The 20,079-nt window shown below is 42.1% G+C and overlaps 1 protein-coding gene across 11 annotated transcripts in view; it reads left to right on the top strand.

Annotated features, from left to right (window-relative positions):
• The window catches only part of kalrna (kalirin RhoGEF kinase a), a 713,874-nt gene that overhangs the window by 328,294 nt on the left and 365,501 nt on the right, over positions 1-20,079 (top strand). For all 11 annotated transcript variants that reach the window (XM_043693727.1, XM_043693729.1, XM_043693725.1 and 8 more), the window contains exons 8-9: positions 7,926-8,057; positions 8,698-8,928. In XM_043693727.1, coding sequence (XP_043549662.1) covers positions 7,926-8,057; positions 8,698-8,928 — 363 coding nt within the window. The remainder of the gene's footprint in view (positions 1-7,925; positions 8,058-8,697; positions 8,929-20,079) is intronic.

Raw genomic sequence — 20,079 nt, 5'->3', positions numbered from 1 at the left:
CAGCAGTACTTTTAGCTACCCAAACCCTGATGTCTAAAAACTTTCTTTAAACATCTGTCTCTCTATCCTTTCCTCCTTTTAAGATAGTCCTTAAAATCTACCTTGTTTACCAGGGTTACACTTGCCTATCATGATAGCACCTCATGTGGCCCAGTGGCACATTTTTTGGATGATTTTTCTGTAAAACTTCATGGGAGAGTGTGGTATATGAGAGATGCTATAGAAGTGCAAATTTTTATTATTACCGAAATTAAACTTTTTTCATTTAGCTGCAGATGCCTTCATTTCACAATTCACCCAGTCTTGTATTCCATTTTTGGAGTCCTTGCAAACAGGGAGCTATAGCTTAATTATTCTGTTCAGATTCACGATAATAAGGAGAATACACAAATGTGTAATTCTAGTAAGCCTTTTCTCTTGTGCTATATTCATATATAGTGGATGTTTTAAAGATTTAGAGTTTCTAATGTGGCGGCAAGCCTATTTTGTCAATCTTCCAGGGCTAGCTGTCATCTACAGTTTTTCATAGATTTCTGATAGCCAGTAAGCTATTTTGTTTAGATTTAGTGGAAAGAAATGGCCATAGCAGACATGTGAAACATTGCTAAATGTTCTTGCTGCTGTTTATTATGTACATACTCACTTAGATCCCCTAAGTAACCTTTATAAATTTTGGTATAAATATAAACTGATTGAATTTTTACTGTCACCACCTGTGCTTAAACAGAGAGGCCATCGCCCAATTTTGTTGTCTCATGGAGCCCAGAACCTATGAAATCTTTCATGAGGGATAGTTGCAACCTGTGAGTTTGACAGTGTTCACAGCATTACATTTCTAGAGTTCTATTAGGAAGATTTAGCAAATTTCTGAGTCAACTGTCTATTGACGTATCAGCTGACAAACCAAAGTCAAAAAAGCAACGATTCAGTGCAGTGAAGAACTACATGCATATAGGGTGGATTTCTACATGTCACGTGATATTCATGATGAGAATTGTCTTTAGGCTTGTGGAACTGACATCAAGGAAGATGAATATGATGGTGCACATAATTAGGACTTTTGTCATTAGGTAGAATAGCAGTGTGGAAAGAGGCCCTACAGTGTGGAAAGAGGCCATTTGGCTCATTGAGTCTGCACCAACCCTCTGAAGAGACTCCCACCCTATCCTGTAACCCCATATTTACTGTGGCCATTCCACGTAACCTGCACAACTTTGGACTGCAGGAGAAAACACACACAGACAGGGGGAGAATGTGCAAACTCCAGACAGACGGTTACCAAAGCTGGAATTGAACCTGGGTCCCTGATGTTGTGAGGCAACAGTGAGTCACTGTGCCACTGGACATAGTATGGTGGCTAGCTCGAGACCAGCAATGCTAGGGGCTGGAGAATCAAGCCTTTTTCCAGCTAATTGAAGAGATTAGAAGCATATGCAGAGGTAGTGTAATATTTTAAAATGATAATGGGGATTATAGATTAATAAAGAATGAAAAAGCTAATCTGCCGTCCTCATCTGGTCTGGCCTACATTTGACCCTAACTTCACAATGTTGTGTAGTTAACTCCTACTTACCCTCTGAAATGGCCTAATAAGTCACACACTTGTACCCAACTGCTACAAAGCCTAATAAGAGAAATGATAATGGACCACCTGACATCAAACAAGGCACTGGAAATGACAAAGGTGAATAGTTGACCCTGCAAAGCTCTTCCTACTAACATCTGGGGGCTTGAACAAAAATTAAAAGAGCTATGCAACATGTTTAATCAACCAACAGTTTGACATAGTCATTGTCACGGAATCATGCTTTACAATATCCCAGACAGCAGCATCATCCATCGTTGAGTATGTTCTGTTCCATTGATAGGACAAACCCATCAGAGGAGGCAGCACAGTGGTATACAGTCAGGACAGAGTTTGCCTGGGAGTCCAAACATTGATTCCAGTCCACATGATGTTTTGATGGCATCAGGTCGAACATAGACAAGGAGACTTCCTTGTGGTTAACACGTACAGCCCATCCCCTAAATCCCAAACACCTGAGCTGATTAATTAGTACCGCTCCATGGTGAACCACATGTAAAAGACACCCTAATGGTGGCAACAGCACAAAATGTACTGTGTCTGGGCGGGGGACTTCAGTGTCGGCAACCCTACTGAATGAACTGATTGAATCCGAAAGAACATAGCTGTTCGACTGGGGTCTGTGACAGGTGATGCGGGAACCAAGAAGAAGATAAAAAAGCTTACTAGACCTTATCCTCACTCATCTACCTGTAGCAGATGCATCTGTCCACGACAACATTGATAGGATTGATCACTGCGCAGTTGTTGTGAAGACAAAATCCTCCCTTCACATTGAGATCAACCGCAGTTAAACAAAAGGTGCCAAAGCCAAGCTAGCTGTAGCATCAGGCATTTATAAAACTGAAGTGTTGACCTGATGAAGCTAGAGTGAAGAACTGCTTGCATGCCAAACAAATTAAGCTACAAGTTGTAGACAAACCTAAACAATCACACAACCAATGGATCAGATACAAAAGCAGAAATTTCTGGAGAAACTCAGTAGGTTTGGCAGCATCTGTTGGCAGAAAGCAGAGCCAAAATTTTGAGTCCAATGATTCTTCATTAGAACTGATAGCAATGAGGAAAAACTTGTATTTGTGATCAAAATAAAGTTGGAAGGGAAAGGCCAGCAGATAGGTGGGGCAGGAGAGAGAGATATGAAAAGGATAGGTAAACCAGAGGATTATGGATAGCAGGCTAGGGCAGAAGAGAAGCTGAATAACTGATCATGAGAGCTGAGGTCAGCAAAGAATGGGTAGTCTGTGCTGAAAGCAAACCATGTAATGTGATAATAGGCCTGAGAGTGGATGAAAATGGGTTGGCTGTGCTAAAAAGCGCTCGTGTCATAACAGGACTGAGTATGGGGGTGGGTAAAAAACACAGAAGAATGGAATCTGGCTCAAAAATTATCGATGAATCTGCAGAGTTCCCCAAGTGCAGGAGCTTGTGCTGAGGCTTGCTGGAGTACTGCAGCTGACCTATGACAGGAACAGTGACACGGGAACATGGTGGTGTATTGAAGTGGCAGGTGAAAGGAAGCACTGAGTCATTTAAGTGCACACAATGTAGTGTTCTGCCAAGGATTCACCTACTGTGCATTTTGACTCTGCAAAGTAAAAGAGATCACTCTGAGAACAATGAACACAGTAGACTAGATTGAATGAAGTGCAAGTAAATCATTGCTTCAACTGAAAGGTGTGTCTGGGGCCTTGGATAGTGAGGAGAGAGGACATAAATGGGCATTATTATACCTTCAGTGATTTCATGGCAAGATGCTATGGGGTGAGTGGAAGTGTTGAGAATGGAAGAGGAGTGGACCAAGGTATTGCAGAGGGAACAGTTTCTGTGAAATGCTGACAAAAGAAGGGAGGGAATAAGTGTCTGCTGGTGGTATCCCACTAGAAGTGATGGTTAATGATCCTTTGGATGTGGATGTTGGTGGGGTGATAAGTGAGGACGAGGGAAGCCCTATCATTGGGTTAGGAAAGAAGGTGTGAGGGCAGAAGTGCGGGAGATAGGTCGGACATGGCTAAGAATTCTGTCAATCACGATAGTGGGGAATTCTCAGTTGATGAAAAATGTGAACATTTCTGAGGTCCTCTGCTGACCTCAACTCTTATTACTCCGCTTCTATTCTGCTCTGCCCTGCCATCCATAATCCTCTGGTTTATCTGCCCCTTTTATCTCTATACCTCTGGGCCCCACCTATCTGCTCACCTCTCCTTTCCCCAACCCTCCCCCAACATCACCTTCAGCATAAATACCAGTTTTTCCTCACTGCTATCCATTCTGATGAAGAGTCACGAGTTCAAAATGTTAAATCTGCTTTCTTCCCACAGATGCTACCAGACATGCTGAGTTTTGCCAGCAATGTATGTCTTTGCTTCAGATCTCCAGCATCAACAATTTTTTGTTTTATTTCAATAGATCAAATCCCTAACATTAAAGTTGCAAACTTCCAGCCAATGCAATTCCTTCTACACAAAGTCAGGAAATGACCACTGGATACTGCAAAGGCAATGGGCTGTGAAAACATTCCAGCAATAGCACTGAAGATTTGTGATCCAGACTTGCTGTTACCCTAGCCAAGCTCTTCCAGCGCAGCAACAGCATGGCATCTACCCATTAACATATAATATTTCCTAGATATGTCCTACATACACAAAGCAGGATCTATCCTAGTCAGCAAATTACTGCCCCATTGTCTCCACTCAATAATGAGTAAAGTGATGGAAATAGTTGGTGACAGTGCTACCAATTGGCTCTTCCTCAACAATAATCTGCACACTAAAATTCAATTTGTGGTCCAACTGGCCCACTCATCTTCTGACCACATTATAGCCTTAGTTCAAACTTCAATAAAAAACCTGAACTCCTGAAGTGAAAAAAGCTCCAGGATATTACTGCAGGAATTCCTTAGGGTAATGTCCTCAATCCAACCACCTGCAGCTGCTTCATCAATGAGCTTTGCTCCATCACAAAGTCAGAGGTTGCTGATGATTGCCCAATGTTGAGAACCATTTATGATTCCTGAGACACTGAAGCAATCCATGTACAAATGAGGAAGACCTACAACATTCTGACTTGAGTTGATCAATAGCAATTGTAATTCACAGCACACAAGTGCCAGCCAATTACCAACCTAACAAAAGAGAATCCGCCCTTGTCATTCACTGAATCATTATCACTGAATCCCTATTAACAACATCCTTGACCAGAAACTGAACTGGACCTGCCATATAAATACTGAAGCAACAAGAGTAGATCAGAGATTAGCAATTCTGCAGCAAGTAACTCATGTCCTTATTCCCAAATCCACCCAGCATCTATAAGGCAGAACTATAAGGGTGTGGAAATCCAACAACACCCAAGAAGCTTGACAACATTCAGGACATAGCAGCCAGAGTGATTGGTACTCCATCTAACATCTTCAATATTCACTGTCTCTACTACTGAGACATGTTGGCAGCAGCATGTACCTTCTACAAGATGCAGTCCAGTAACCTCATCCAGACTTCATTACCTGCATCTTTCAAACCTGTGACTTCTGGCATCCAGAAGGATAAGTGCAGAAGATACATGGAACCACCTTCTCTTGCAAGTTCCCCTTCAAACTGCACAACATCCTCACTTGGAACTATATTATAGTTCCCTCACTGTCACTGAATAAAAATCATGCATCTCCATCCCTAACAGCACTGTGGATGCACCTACACACTAAGGACTGTAGTGGTTCCAGAGAACTACCATATTCTCAAGAACAATTAACAATGAGCAATAGATGTCACTCTTTTGTGCTGGGCTCCTGATCCTGGGCTGAGAATGTGGTGCTGGAAAAACGCAGCAGGTCAGGCAGCATCCAAGAAGCAGGATAATCGACGTTTCATTCTAATGAAGGGCTTACGTCTGAAATGTTGATTCTCCTGCTCCTTGGATGCTGCCTGACCTGCTGTGCTTTTCCAGCGCCACACTATGGACTTTGATCTCCAGCATCTGCAGTCTTCACTTTCTCCTGATCTTGGGCTTCAATTTATCCTGTTAAAAGAAAGCCTAACCAACTATGAGATAAAAACAGCAAACAAAAAGCACCTCTTTCCCTCTGCACTGAATATGAGGTTATGCACTTGCATAGGAAGTATAAAGGTGTAGACTATTTTCTAAATGGGGAAAGGTTTTGGAAATTGGATCCCAGGGGAGAAGAGTTTTTCATATGAGGAGCAATTTAGGACTCTGGACGTATACTTGATTAAATTTAGAAGAATGAGGGAGGATCTGATTGAAACCTACAGAATACAGAGAGAAGATAAATATGAGGGGGGTGAGGCTGGGGAGAAGGTAGCTAAGAGTGCAATAGGTGGATGGAGGTGGGGATAAAGGTGATAGGTCGAAGAGGAGGGTGGAGTGGATAGGTGGGAAGGGAGATTGGCAGGTAGGATAGGTCACGAGGATGGTGCTGAGCTGTAAGTGTGGAACTGGGGTAAGGTGGGGGGAGGGGAAATGAGGAAACTGGTGAAGTATACATTGATGCCCTGGGGTTGAAGGGTTCCGAGGCAAAAGATGAGGCATTCTTCCTCCAGGCGTCAGGTGGTGAGGGAATGGTGATGGAGGAGACCCAGGACCTGCATGACCTGCATGTCCTTCGCAGAGTGGGAGGAGGAGTTGAAACGTTTGGCCATGGGGCGGTGGGGCTGATTGGTGCAGGTGTCCCGGAGATGTTCCCTAAAGTGCTCTGCGAGAAGGCGTCCAGTCTCCCCAATGTAAAGGGTACAATAAATGACATTTGTGGATATGTAGGTGAAACTTTGATGGATGTGGAAGGCTCCTTTGGGGCCTTGGATGGAGTTGAGGGGGGAGGTGTGGGTGCAGGTTATGCAATTCCTGTGGTGGCAGGGGAAAGTGCCAGGAGGACCCAGCCTCATTCCTGATGAAGGGCTCCTACCCGAAACATTAATTTTCCTGCTCCTCGGATGCTGCCTGACCTGCTGTGCTTTTCCAGCACCACTCTAATCTTGACTCTGATCTCCAGCATCTGCATTCCTCAGTTTTGCCATGGAGAAGATGTTTACAATGGTAGGAGAGACTAGGACCTGAGAGCTCAGCCTCAGAGTGGAAGGACAGTACGCTTGAACTGAAATGATGAGGAATTTCTTCACCCAGAGGAAGGTTAATTTGTGGAACTTATTGTTGCAGAGAGCTGTGGAGGTCAAATCATTGAGTATTTAAGTGAGAGATAGATAGATTCTTGGCAAGTAAGGCGATCAAGGGCTACACGACAAGATTGGAGAATAGGGGGTGTTGAGAATTAAATCAGCCATGATGGAATGGTCGAGCAGCTTTGATGTGTCAAATGGCCTAATTCTGATTGTCTGTCTGATGGTCTTAATAGATACTGGCCTTGGCAGTGACATCGACATCCAGTGATGAATGTAAAAAAAGCAAAGAAACTATCCATTTCTCTCAGTCAAGAAAAATGTATAACAAATATACTTTTCAAAAGTAATAACATTTCCAAGATTAAAATATTGAAAATGTAGAAAAGCTATATATCATCAGACACATGGTGAAATTAACTCGGTGTTCTTAAACAAACAATAATTGCTCAGTTTTCATCACTCCTACCCAGTGCACGCAGTGTCATCAAAGGATTAGAATGAATGTAGGGAGAAAGCTTTGCATCAGAGAAGCAGGGCTTTTACTTATAAGGTGAAGTCAATGGCATCATTTTACCTGTACACCTCACAAGGCTCTGCACATTCACACAACCAGACGTCATAACTCAGTTTCAATTGACAGTGGACTCAAGGGGCCAAAGGAGGCACATTTTCTTCATGTTTTAAAACTGCCTTTGCGGAACAGGTGGAAAATGGATGGGGCTTGATATTGGGTTATGACAATGATGCCTAGGGGTTAAAATCTTCTGGATCTTCTGTTTAAGAGACTGGGGCAATCACATACTCGCTGTTCCACTCATTCCAGTCCCGATTCCCACATTGATTTCTGATTAGGTCTTAAGATTTCAATTCCAGCATAACTTGATCAGTATAAAGTCAACCCCCTATAGAGTAAAGAAGAATTGCACACTACAGAAAGACGCCAACCAGCTGGTCAGACCTGGGTTCGCTTTTTCAAGAACTATTAATTAGGTCGCGTCCCATCTTTCCCATTGCTCCACAAATTAGGTATACTGTACGTTCAATACAGTTTTGAAGCTGTTTCCTCCATTCTTTCATAAATACATGGATATTGTAACAAATGGGTGTATAAAAGCTTCTCCTTATCTCTCTTTTGCTTAATTTCACTGAGATTTTATAAGAGAAAAATATGTTTAGTATTAATACCTGCTTCCAATTTTATTTAGTATTTGTCAAGTGTTGATATCTGGTGCAAAACCTGTGCTGAAGGAGGACTTCCATCTGAAATGCAAGATTTGGAGATTGCAATTCACCATCATCAAACGCTGTATGAGCAGATCACGCAGGCATATGCAGAGGTAAAGAACTGACGCATTCATTTGAAGAAGGTTTACACATAATCACCAGACTGCTTTCATTGTTCTATCTTTCTGCTTATTATAATTCAACTTCTGCTCTTTTATTAGTTGCTCAACCTATTCAATTATAAAGCAATTCTCAATCAGTTACACTATATTACCCTTGACGTTTCTGACCTGACTTTTGTAAGTTTGGCAGTATAATTCAGTCAATGTCCTATATAAAATATCTACTATTCTACTTGTTCAGTCAAGCCATCTGTAGTGTTTACAATTTTTGTTCTATGTAATTTATAACAATCCTGTTTTATGGTCCTTTGCCTTGAAAGTTTGTACAGTTCTAGATAATTGGTTATACTTGTCAGCTTGTTTTATTGATGAAAATGCTTTTTGAGGCCATGAAACAGCTTAAGTAAGCCATTTTAGCATGACAGTTCAAGCCAGGCAGAGCTAATGATTGTAAATAAGGTAGAGTCATTTGTAAGTTTTAAATAAACATATTTAGCAGTATAAAACAGAAAAACATTGAAGGAAGTTTAGCAAATTTAGTTGAATCATGGGTGACTGATTATTCGTGCCAGAATCAATTGTTCAGTTTGGCATAGCACATTTGATACAACTCATATGTTATTTATCACAGGTAAGTCAGGATGGCAAAGCTCTTCTAGATGTACTGCAGCGACCGTTAAGCCCAGGGAATTCTGAGTCACTCACTGCAACTGCAAATTACTCCAAAGCAGTCCATCGAGTCTTGGACATTGTTCATGAGGTGTTACATCACCAGAGAAGGCTTGAAAGTATCTGGCAGCACCGCAAAGTACGACTGCATCAACGGCTTCAGCTGTGTGTTTTTCAGCAGGATGTTCAACAGGTAAAGCCTTGACTTATCAGATCACTGAGATGTGAAGCATCTTTTGCTTTACTGATGCATGATTTCTTAATCTCTAACTTTCAAAATGTTATTATTTCATTGTCATCATTGTTGCAATGTATAATTTATGTAGACCTTTTATGTGATAAAACATTCCAAAACATTTCACGATAACATTGGACAAAATTTGACAGTGAGCCACTTGGGACCTATTAGGATAAGTGATCAAGATTTAGTCAAAAGGGCAGATTTGAAAGGGGAAAGACAGAGAGGTTTGGGAAGGAAATTATCAATGATGAAGTGATGAAAATCAGCAATGAGCAGAAGGTCAAAATTGAAGGAGTGCAGAAATCTTGAATGATTGGAGTCTATTTCAGAAATAGGAGGGGTGAGGCCATAGAAAGGTACTAAATGCATGGTCAAGGTATGGCATACAGATGATGGCTAAAGGTATGATTATTATGCAGTGTTTATTAAATGGGCTAGTGATTATGTAAGAGATTGTTTTTAACAGGATCTTGACCAGATGGGCCAATGGGCTGAGAAGTGGTTGATGGAGTTTAATTCAGATAAATGTGAGGTGCTGCATTTTGGAAAAGCAAATCCTAGCAGGACTTATACACTTAATGGTAAGGTCCTAGGGAGTGTTGCTAAACAAAGAGACCTTGGAGTGCAGGTTCATATCTCCTTGAAAGTGGAGTCGCAGGTAGATATGATAGTGAAGAAGGCATTTGGTATGCTTTCCTTTATTGGTCAGAGTATTGAGTACAGGAGTTGGGAGGTCATGTTGCAGCTGTACAGGACATTGGTTAGGCCACTGTTGGAATATTGTGTGCAATTCTGGTCTCCTTCCTATCAGAATTACGTTGTGAAATTTGAAAGGGTTCAGAAATGATTTACAAGGATGTTGCCAGGGTTAAAGGATTTGAGCTGTAGGGTGATGCTGAACAGGCCGGGGTTGTTTTCCCTGGAGCGTCGGAGGCTGAGGGTTTACCTTATAGAGGCTTACAAAATTATGAGGGGCATGGATAGGATAAATAGGCAAAGTCTTTTCCCTGGGTTGGGGGAGTCCAGAACTAGAGGGCATAGGTTTAGGGGTGAGTGGGGAAAGATATAAAAGAGACCTAAGGGACAACCTTTTCACACAGAGGATGTTACACATATGGAATGAGCTGCCAGAAGTAGTGGTGGAGGCTGGTACAATTGCATCATTTAAGAGGCATTTGGATGTGTATATGAATAGGAAGGGTTTGGAGGGATATGGGCCGGGTGCTGGCAGGTGGGATTAGATTGGGTTGGGATATCTGGTCAGCATGAACAGGTTGCACCCAAGGGTCTGTTTCCATGCTGTACATCTCTATAACTGTATATGGTAAGATGAATGGGGAATATCATTGCGATTACATCCTGGAGATGTTGTGAAATATGATTGAAGGGAAAATTAACATCATAGAAAAAGATTTGGTGCAGTGTAACTAATAAATCAGAAAGGGAAAAGAAGTGCTTGTTGGGTTTGCAGCAAGATTTCTGTTGGTATTAAATCTACTCCACGAGGTGAATTTTCCTCTCAGAGGTGAATGGCTCAAGTTTGTGCTAACACTGCACCCGCCTCGGAAAGGGTGTCCTGAGCAGTGTGATTTCAGTTCTGTAAAAACTGGATCATTTTCTCTTCCTGTATTTTTGATTGTGGACTGAAATGGGAAAAGAACTGTTTTGTAAACCAAGGATTTTGGAATGATAGTTTAAAAGTAAGCTATCAGCGCTTGTTGTAAGTATGGTTCCCACTGCTGTTTGTTCAAGCAGTGGGGGAGATTAAGTTGCAGAACTAGAACCAATAACTATGTATAAATGAGATTTGGCTAGCAGCAAGTAGCTGCTTAGTCTATGGAGTGGTGACTGGCTGTTGATGACAAAGTCTTTGTTGTTGCCAACAGCAGTGGCTCCCAAGGAACTGAACAGTTTGTGGATATGAATGTCAGAAGCCATCAGATCTAACCTCTGGAAGGGCAGGTGGTGTCCTTTTCTCTGCAGTTAACATACCTAAGGCCTGAGAAAAGCCCATTTATTTTCCCTTCATTTGCCATAATCTATTGCTTTTAACTATTATATCAGAGACTTTATACATTGTGAATCAGTTGTTCTGTACCACTTGCAATGAAGTAAAACCACTTGAAGGAAGTGATCAATAATAGTGAGCCCTGACAAGTCACACGATTGTCTATGCAAGCCATGTACATAGGGATCATTGAACTGCCTTCCCAGTTTGTTGCTCCACCTAATACCAATGTTTCTGTGTCTATCGGTATGCATATGTGTGTTAGGAGGTTTATAAGCGGGTTAGAGTTTAACTGGTAGTGTGAAATGATGACAGCTCATAATTGTTTACCTGTGGTTAGAATCTATTTATTTGTAATAAACAGTCTACCTTGTTAATGGTCCATGTTTTCTATCAATCTCTGTCTAAACGACAGGTAAACTGGAGAATTTTGCTTTTATAACATCTTTAATGTTTTGACAACTCTGGGACTAGTAGGGCTTGATTTCCAGTCTGCCATCAGGCAGCTGAGGAATTAGATAAGCCCCTCTGTCCCATGACACATATCAATAGGAGCCAAATACCAGAGTGGTCTGCTTAAAGAGATCTGCCTCAGTTCTCAGGGACTTTGTCCAAGTTAAGTATTTGTCAAATATTAGGCCCTTTAACCCCCACCCATCACTCTCCTTTACCTGTCCAAGACACCCTTGTAACGTCAATACCAACTCTTGCACCCTCAACCATGACAATGGTCCCATGTACTCTCCACACCAACTCATGGCACATCTATTCCCATTCACCCAGCATTCCCTCCTCAAAACCCATGAACACTATAGTAGAAATGACATAAGTGGGAATGTTTTAAAAAACAGAAATGCATAGCATTTTTTGAAAACTTGCTGTTACTACAACACTGAGAAAGTGTCAATCAACCAGCACTTTAAATCACTTAATACTTCTTCATCTTGTGTAAATAAACATCAAACCATTAGTAAAATAAGTCTAAGAAAAGAATGCTTGGGCTGTCAGTGATTTAATGTTTCTCCTGTGTACTTAGTTCAACAAACTAATGGGATTCTAGGCTCTTAGCCCTTTTGTTCTTTCATGGTGTGTGACCATTGTTGACAAGATCAGCGTTTAGTGCCTATCCTTATTTGCCATTGGTCTGATAGGAGGAAGAGCCCTTCCTGAAGAAGGGCTTACGCCCGAAACGTCGAGATTCCTGAAGAAGGGCTTATGCCCGAAACGTCGATTCTCAAGTTCCTTGGATGCTGCCTGACCTGCTGTGCTTTTCCAGCAAAACATTTTCAGCATTGGTCTGATAGGGCCAATTCAGGGGGCAGTTGTGAGTGAACCATCAGGCTATAGGTCTGGAGTTACTTGGAGGCTGTACTCTAAGAAACATCCATTAATAAATAGATACTGATGGATGTTTCCAGCAATCAACTATGGTTTTGTGGACATTGTTAGATTAGCTTACAATGCCAGATTCTTTTCATTAATTAAATTTAAATTCTACCAATGGCGGGATTTGAATCTCTGCGCCCAGAGCATTAATCTGGGTCTCTGGACTTTTAGCCCATATGCGTTGCTACTGTGCCACTGCCTCTCTCCATTATATAATTAACAAATAAAATGATGTCACATTCCAATATTACATTAATCACCTTCTACATTTCTCCTAGTATCTATCTTCCAGGTGCCTTTGCCAGTATTCATGCTATCACAGTGGTTGCTGATTTCCCTGGAGGTGGCTAATCTCAAGCTGCTATGCTCCTGGATTGCCCATTTTTGGAATTGACCATTTCCATCCTGGAAAGATAGGGCTTTGAGCCCCACACAAAACCCAATGCTTAGATTGCTGGACTGCCCCATGCTCCTTGTTATTACATGCAGTATTCTCATATGTTATGCAAACCACCTAGAATTTAAAAATGCATTCCCATTTATTTTGTTCTATAAAACTCCTATCAAAGTGCTTGTCTGAGTCCCCTGCAGCAGAATTCACCCACCAGGAACATGAACCTTTGCTACCCATGACCCCTTAGGCAAAAGTGAGGGCTGCAGATGCTGGAAATCAGAGTCTAGATTAGAGTGATGCTGGAAAAGCACAGCAAGTCAGGCAGTATCTGAGGAGCAGGAAAATCAACATTTCGAGCAAAAGCCCTTCATCAGGAATGGAGGCAGGGAACCTCCGGGGTGGAGAGATAAACAGGAGGAGGGTGGGGCTGGGGAGAAGGTAGCAAAGAATACAATAGATGGATGGGGGTGGGGATGAAGGTGATAGGTCAGAGAGGAGGGTGGAGTGGGTAGGTGGGAAGGAAGATTGGCAGGTAGGACAGGTCATGAGGATGATGCTGAGCTAGAAGGTTAGAACTGGGGTAAGGTGGAGGGAGGGGAAATGAGGAAACTGGTGAAGTTCACATTGATGCCATGGGATTGAAGTGTTCCGAGGCTCCATGCTGTACCCATGACCCCTTGCCTGGCTGCAGCCAATTCATTTCTAGGCAGAGTTTTTTTTGAAAGATCAGATTCCCTGTAGTGTGGAAACAGGCCCTTCGGCCCAAAAGGTCCACACCTAACCTCTGGTGAGTAACCCACCCAGACCCATTTCCCTCTGACTAATGCACCTAAAACTATGGGCAATTTAGCATGGCCAATTCACCTGATCTGCACATTTTTGGATTGTGGGAGGAAACCAGAGCACCCGAAGGAAACCCACGCAGACACAGGGAGAATGTGCAAACTCCACACAGACAGTTGCCTGAGGCAGGAATCGAACCCGGGTCCCTGGTACTGTGAGGCAGCAGTGCCCTTGAGTTTGCCATGATTTAAGGACAGCCCACCACCCCTTGTCTTAATTGATGGCCAATCTGCCCATCTCAGGAGAAGGTCAGTGGTAGGCTGGGGTGAGGGAAGCTGGGCAGATTAGCCTGTTTGAACCTCAGGTGGATAAAAAGGGAGCGGTCCTTTATCATCGGCTCACTTTTTGTTTACAAATCCCTAACATCTGAATCCTGCTTCCTCCTCCAGCCTTTGGAACCTTTTCATTCCTCCCCCAACCCCACACCATCAACTCCAGGCTTGTTGTTCAGCTAATCCCTAACCTCTGGAGCCCCCACACTTACCTTACATCTGTTTCTCATCTCTGTTTTCTGGAATACAGTACCAACCATTGCCACTGCAAACAGAGACTGGATTTCCTTCCAAGATGGAAAGCATACCTCTAGCTACGTCATACTCCCCAGGGTGTCTGGTGTGAATGTGGGGAGCCTACTGCCTTTATAGGTGGGGTTGCTGGAAACTACATCACCCATTTTGTTTTGCCAGTGGTGTTGTTTTTTGCTTGGTGATGATCTGGTTGTGCTGCAATGAGCAGACTACAGGGCTAGTGGTATTGATGATAGGATGTTGAAAAATGTGGTGCTGGAAAAACACAGCTGGCCAGACAGCATCCGAGGAGCAGGAGAATCGAGCAGGAGAATCAGGAATGAGGCTGGTATGTCAAGCGGGCTGAGATAAAAGGTAGTGGGGAGGGAATTTGGGGGAGGGGCGCTGGGAATACAACAGGTGGAAGGAGGTGAGGATGAGGGTAATAGGCTGGAGAGGAGTTGGGGGCAGAGAGGTCGGGAAGAAGATTGCAGGTCAAGAGGGCGTTGCTGAATCTGGGGGTTGGGACTGAGATAAGATGGGGGGAGGGGAAATGAGGAAGCTGGAGATGTCTACATTCATCTCGTGTGGTTGGAGGGTTCCTAGGCGGAAGATGAGGCGCTCTTCCTCCAGGCGTCGTGTGGTCAGGGTCTGGCGATGGAGGAGGCCAAGGACCTGCGTGTCCTTGGCGGAGTGGGAGGGGGAGTGGGCGGCATGGTGGCACAGTGGTTAGCACTGCTGCCTCACAACGACAGAGACCCGGGTTCAATTCCCGCCTCAGACGACTGACTGTGTGGAGTTTGCATATGCTCCCCGTGTCTGCGTGGATTTCCTCCAGGTGCTCTGGTTTCCTTCCAAAGATGTGCAAGTCAGGTGAATTGGCCATGCTAAATTGCCCGTAGTGTTAGGTAAAGGGGTAGATGTAGGGGTATGGGTGGGTTGCGCTTCGGCGGGTCGGTGTGGACTTGTTGGGCTGAAGGGCCTGTTTCCACACTGTAAGTAATCTAATCTAAAGAGTTCAGCCACGGGGCGGTTGGGTTGATTGGTGCAGGTGTCCCAGAGGTGTTTCCTGAAACGTTCCGCAAGTAGGCGGCCTGTCTCCCCAATGTAGAGGAGACCACATTGGGTACAGCAGTTACAGTAAATGATGTGTGTGGAGGTGCAGGTGAATTTGCAATGGATATAGAAGGATCCATTGGGGCCTTAGTGGGAGGTGAGGGGGGGAGGTGTGGGCGCAAGTTTTGCATTTCTTGTGGTTGCAGGGGAAGGTGCCAGGAGTGGAAGTTGGGTTGGTGAGGGGTGTGGACCTGACGAGGGAGTCGCAAAGGGAGTGGTTTCTCCGGAACGCTGATAGGGGTGGAGAGGGAAATATATCCCTGGTGGTGGGGTCTGTTTGGAGGTGGCGGAAATGACGGAGGAATAGACGCCTGGAGGAAGAGCACCTCATCTTCCGCCTAGAAACCCTCCAACCACACGGGATTAATGTAGACTTCTCCAGCTTTCTAATTTCCCCTCCCCCCACCTTATCTCAGTCCGAACCCCTGGATTTAGCACTGCCCTCTTGACCTGCAATCTTCTTCCCGACCTCTCCGCCCCACCCCCTCTCCAGCCTATCACCCTCACCTCCTTCCACCTGTCGTATTCCCAGCGCCCCCCCCTCCCAAATTCCCTCCCCACTACCTTTTATCTCAGTCCGCTTGACACACCAGCCTCATTCCTGAAGAAGGGCTTATGCCCGAAAAGTCGATTCTCCTGCTCCTCAGATGCTGTCTGGCCTGCTGTGTTTTTCCAGCACCACATTTTTCAACTCTGGTCTCCAGCATCTGCAGTCCTCACTTTCTCCTCCCTGATCATAGGATGTGGCAGCTCAATGTCGGCATGCTGCCTGAATCAGAAGCATGGGTCCAGGTTAAATTTGTATCTCAATTTCAGGGACAACCCAATTGAGCCCCCTTCCCGTTTCCATATTAAACCAATTTGCCAGTAAAAGTTGTCCAATTTGAATCATTCTTGTGAAATGACTTCCATGTGTCGCACAACTGATGCCAAAATCTCTCAGCAACTCTTCCTGACACACCACATTTAGTCATGCTAATATTTCTGCCTGTTTCTATTTTAGTACACGGGTTGGGAAGCAATTAGAAATGACCACCTGTAAAGACAAACCCCTAAATTTGTTTTCTTATTTGCTGAATTCACATTTCAGGACTTGAGGCTTTTCTTTCCTAACACCATTGGCTTACATGGACGGCAGTGACTGATTACTTTCCCTCCATTTGAAAAAGGTTTCTCACGTGTATATATATATTGCTCTTATCCTAGCAATTGGAAAGAGTATCTGTACTGTTATCGTTTATGGAGATATCTCTCACCATCTGTTTTGCTAATAACCTTGCCCTTTCTTTGAGCCAATACTTGTTTACTGGCGTCATTGATATTTTGTTGACTGGTCCAGCCTCTGACTCATTAATAGCACCATGCGAAGGTACAGCTTTAAGTCTCTTAGAGAGCCTAACTTGATCCGAGTTCAGAGTTTTTCTTTCAGTTTTCCCTGTCTCCCTAGTGGTCATCCATCTTTGATGCAATACTGTCTTCTCCCTATTTCGCAACAGTGTTACTGTTGTCATGTGCTTTTGGAACATTTTAATTGAACGAATGTTCACTTTATGCTACGAAGAAATAAAATACTTTTATCTAATTGTTTGGAGCTCTCATGTTATTTCGCTTCCATGGGTTTCAGATAGCTAACTGATAACAAAAAAAAATTGGACTGATTTTCCGAATCCCATTCTCATTCCTGCTCTAAAGCTGAATATGAGCACTGTTACTCCAGTTCTGTCTGGGCTCGGGAATGCTATTATTGTCTGTTCTGTGCTGTTAGCATGGTACAAAGATACCCTGGCACAGAGCTACTCCCTTGCTTAGCCTTGTGCTTAGAACGAAAAGTATATTTGCAGACTGCAGAGATATGTGCCTTTTAAATGATGATGGGGATTGAAGGCCAACTTGAATCTGTTAGTTAGGGTTAGGGAATGGAAAGTGTGTTGCTTTCAGCTAAAAATGACTCAAAATGTATAGTCTTGAAATATTTATCTTTCATCAAACATCTAAAATATTTAGGTTGTCAACTAATTATTCAGTTCCTATTTGTAGTATCTTGCTGTTCCCAAATCAGCTGCCATGTAACTTATTTATGTTTCAACCTTGACTATTCTTTAAAGGTTCTTTTGTTGGCTGCAAAGTGCTTTGGGAAGTCCGAAGGTCATACAAAGTCTTTCTATCTTTCTTTATTTATTGGTCAGAATGACTTAAAATGAATATTTCATATTCCAATTACTTTTAAATTGTTTGAAAGCCCCGTGGAACTCTTCAAACAACTTGAATTTTGTAGTTACTGTATTCACTGTGTATAACTGACTGAAATAATCCTATGTGGATTCTTTGCTAAGAGATGTGTGAAACCCCCTAATAAAAGTATAAATTGCATTTCTCAGCTGATTTTCTGCTGCAAATTACAATTTTTAGATCAGTAGAACCAGACAGAAATTCAGGGCCAATGTCTGAGGAATGCATGCTTACTTGACAGATTAATGTTTGTTTTCCCTTTTTCAACTGTTAATTGACAAACCGGGCATGATTGCTGTAGTTGAACTTCAGTATCCAAGTTAACACTTGACAGAAGAAAGAACGAATTAATTGCCTGAAAATAGAAGGGAATATAGTTCAGTTCATAAGTAATACAAATAAAAAGAATTTCAAAGAAAGATTAACCTTCTCAGATTTCGATTGGTTTGCATTATTAAAGTATTTATAGCAAAACGCGAACAAATGAATGAATTAGCATTTTATAGGAGACGTTCTTCCTATTCCGGTTGTTATCTTAAATTGAATATTTTATGGATAATGCCCCCTGACTGGACTTTTTTGAGCACTGAAATTCCTTCCAAAAATAACATTTTATAGACTTGTGAAAGGAGAATGGAGAACTGCTGTGGTTAATCCAGCAAATTAATGGGACTGGTTAAGTGGTAATGAAAACAATAATTACATAATTATGCAGCCTGTGTAGCCTGTGAGAGTCCAAAGACATATTGTCACTGTACTACAACTAGAATGATTCTTAACCATTTAGTAACCATGCTAAGTAACGGATGATAATGAGAAATAATGAAGTCAGTGGTATAGCCTGTATATAACTTAGATTTTAAATTATTATATGACTATGCCCCAAAATTCTTTGGATCTGGGTGGAAAGGCAGAATTGGGACAGCTTTGAGCCTTCCTCCTCTATCATCAGAAATCGTAATTTGAGTGGGAATGGGCTTCCGAATAACATTGAGAACAAGAAATGGCTCTTTGTCCCTGGCATTCAGAGTTTATTTAAACAAACAAGGTTGTTACCTCTTCCCTGAAGGAGATGCTTGTAACCTGGAGCCTCCAGGAACCAGTAGAGAAGAGCTGAATGATGTTGCACTGTTATCAGTCCCTGGGATTCTTAAGCGACATTTCTCAAAAATTATGCATATTCACTTCAGTTCATGTCACATCGTAATTTAAAATCAGTTTTTCAGTTACCAACCCAAATACTGCCTCTGATTGCATTTTAATTAAATTCAAAGATTAAGAATTCACTACAGGACCTCCATAATCCAATTTTTGTAAACAGAACATCCAGTTAGCCAGACAAAACAGATTACACAAAGTGTAGTTTGTAGATCCCATCAGGACCAAATTGTCACCTTCTGAGCATACTGTGTAAACTTCTCATATCACCATATGGACTAACAGAGGAATGCAATGTGGATATTATTTAATCAGCCAGCCTGCTGTTACAGAGCGCCTGTGATGTAAGATAAAATGCTGATAGAACAGCATGGATAAAATAGTAGAAAGACCAACAAAGTGTAATGTCTGTATCCTTTAATGTTGGCATATGCTTGTCCCCATGTGCTTGTGAAATTTCAGCAGGTTTTTAGTGATCAAGGATTTTCTACACTGCCATGAAACCAGATTTTCTATTATCCTTAAACCATGATAGAACACTTTCTAACAGTAATGATTTAACAGTTTTCACTTTAATTGTTCTACTCATTAACATTACCACTACTTATGTGAATATTATGACCTGTTTTGAATTTGAGACTTTAACAACAAAAAGATGGCAATTGAAAATTGATTTATCAGAAAATTTGAGAAAATATGCTACCTGATGTTTTTAGTTCATGGAGATAATGCGTATGGCTTCAAAAACATATATTTACATAAATATGAATTCATAAAATAAACTTCCATTGAGTTTGTTCTTTTATACATCATGAGGACTAGGTAATTTGCATATATGAGTAGATTGTGGTGTTCAAAGTTCCTAAAACATAAAGCTTACTGATTTTACAAATCAGTTGCTGTTAAGATTTATTCACAAATATTTGTTTTTAAGCTTATCTGTTTAATGTTTGGAAAAATTATGAGGTCAGTTATTATTAACAGAAAAGGATATGCGAACTGCTTGGTTTCAAAATTGTTCAGTACAATATAATTAATACATATGAATCATGCAACAGAAATACAAATGAGATAGCTTTGGCAAATAGAATTAAGGAGAATCCAAAGAGTTTTTACAAATACATTAAGGACAAAAGGGTAACGAGGGAGAGAATTGGGCCCCTCAAAGATCAGCAAAGCGGCCTTTGTGTGGAGCTGCAGAAAATGGGGGAGATACTAAATGAGTATTTTGCATCAGTATTTACTGTGGAAAAGGATATGGAAGATATAGACTGCAGGGAAATAGATGGTGACATCTTGCAAAATATCCATATTACAGAGGAGGAAGTGCTGGATGTCTTGAAATGGGTAAAGGTGGATAAATCCCCAGGACCTGATCAGTGTACACTAGAACTCTGTGGGAAGCTAGAGAAGTGATTGCTAGGCCTCTTGCTGAGATATTTGTATCATCGATAGTCACAGGC

Source organism: Chiloscyllium plagiosum, chromosome 7 (genome assembly GCF_004010195.1).
Source record: "Chiloscyllium plagiosum isolate BGI_BamShark_2017 chromosome 7, ASM401019v2, whole genome shotgun sequence".
Taxonomy (NCBI): Eukaryota; Metazoa; Chordata; class Chondrichthyes; order Orectolobiformes; family Hemiscylliidae; genus Chiloscyllium; species Chiloscyllium plagiosum.
The sequence above is the reverse complement of the archived record's forward strand: the minus strand, read 5'-3'. Positions and strand labels throughout refer to the sequence as shown.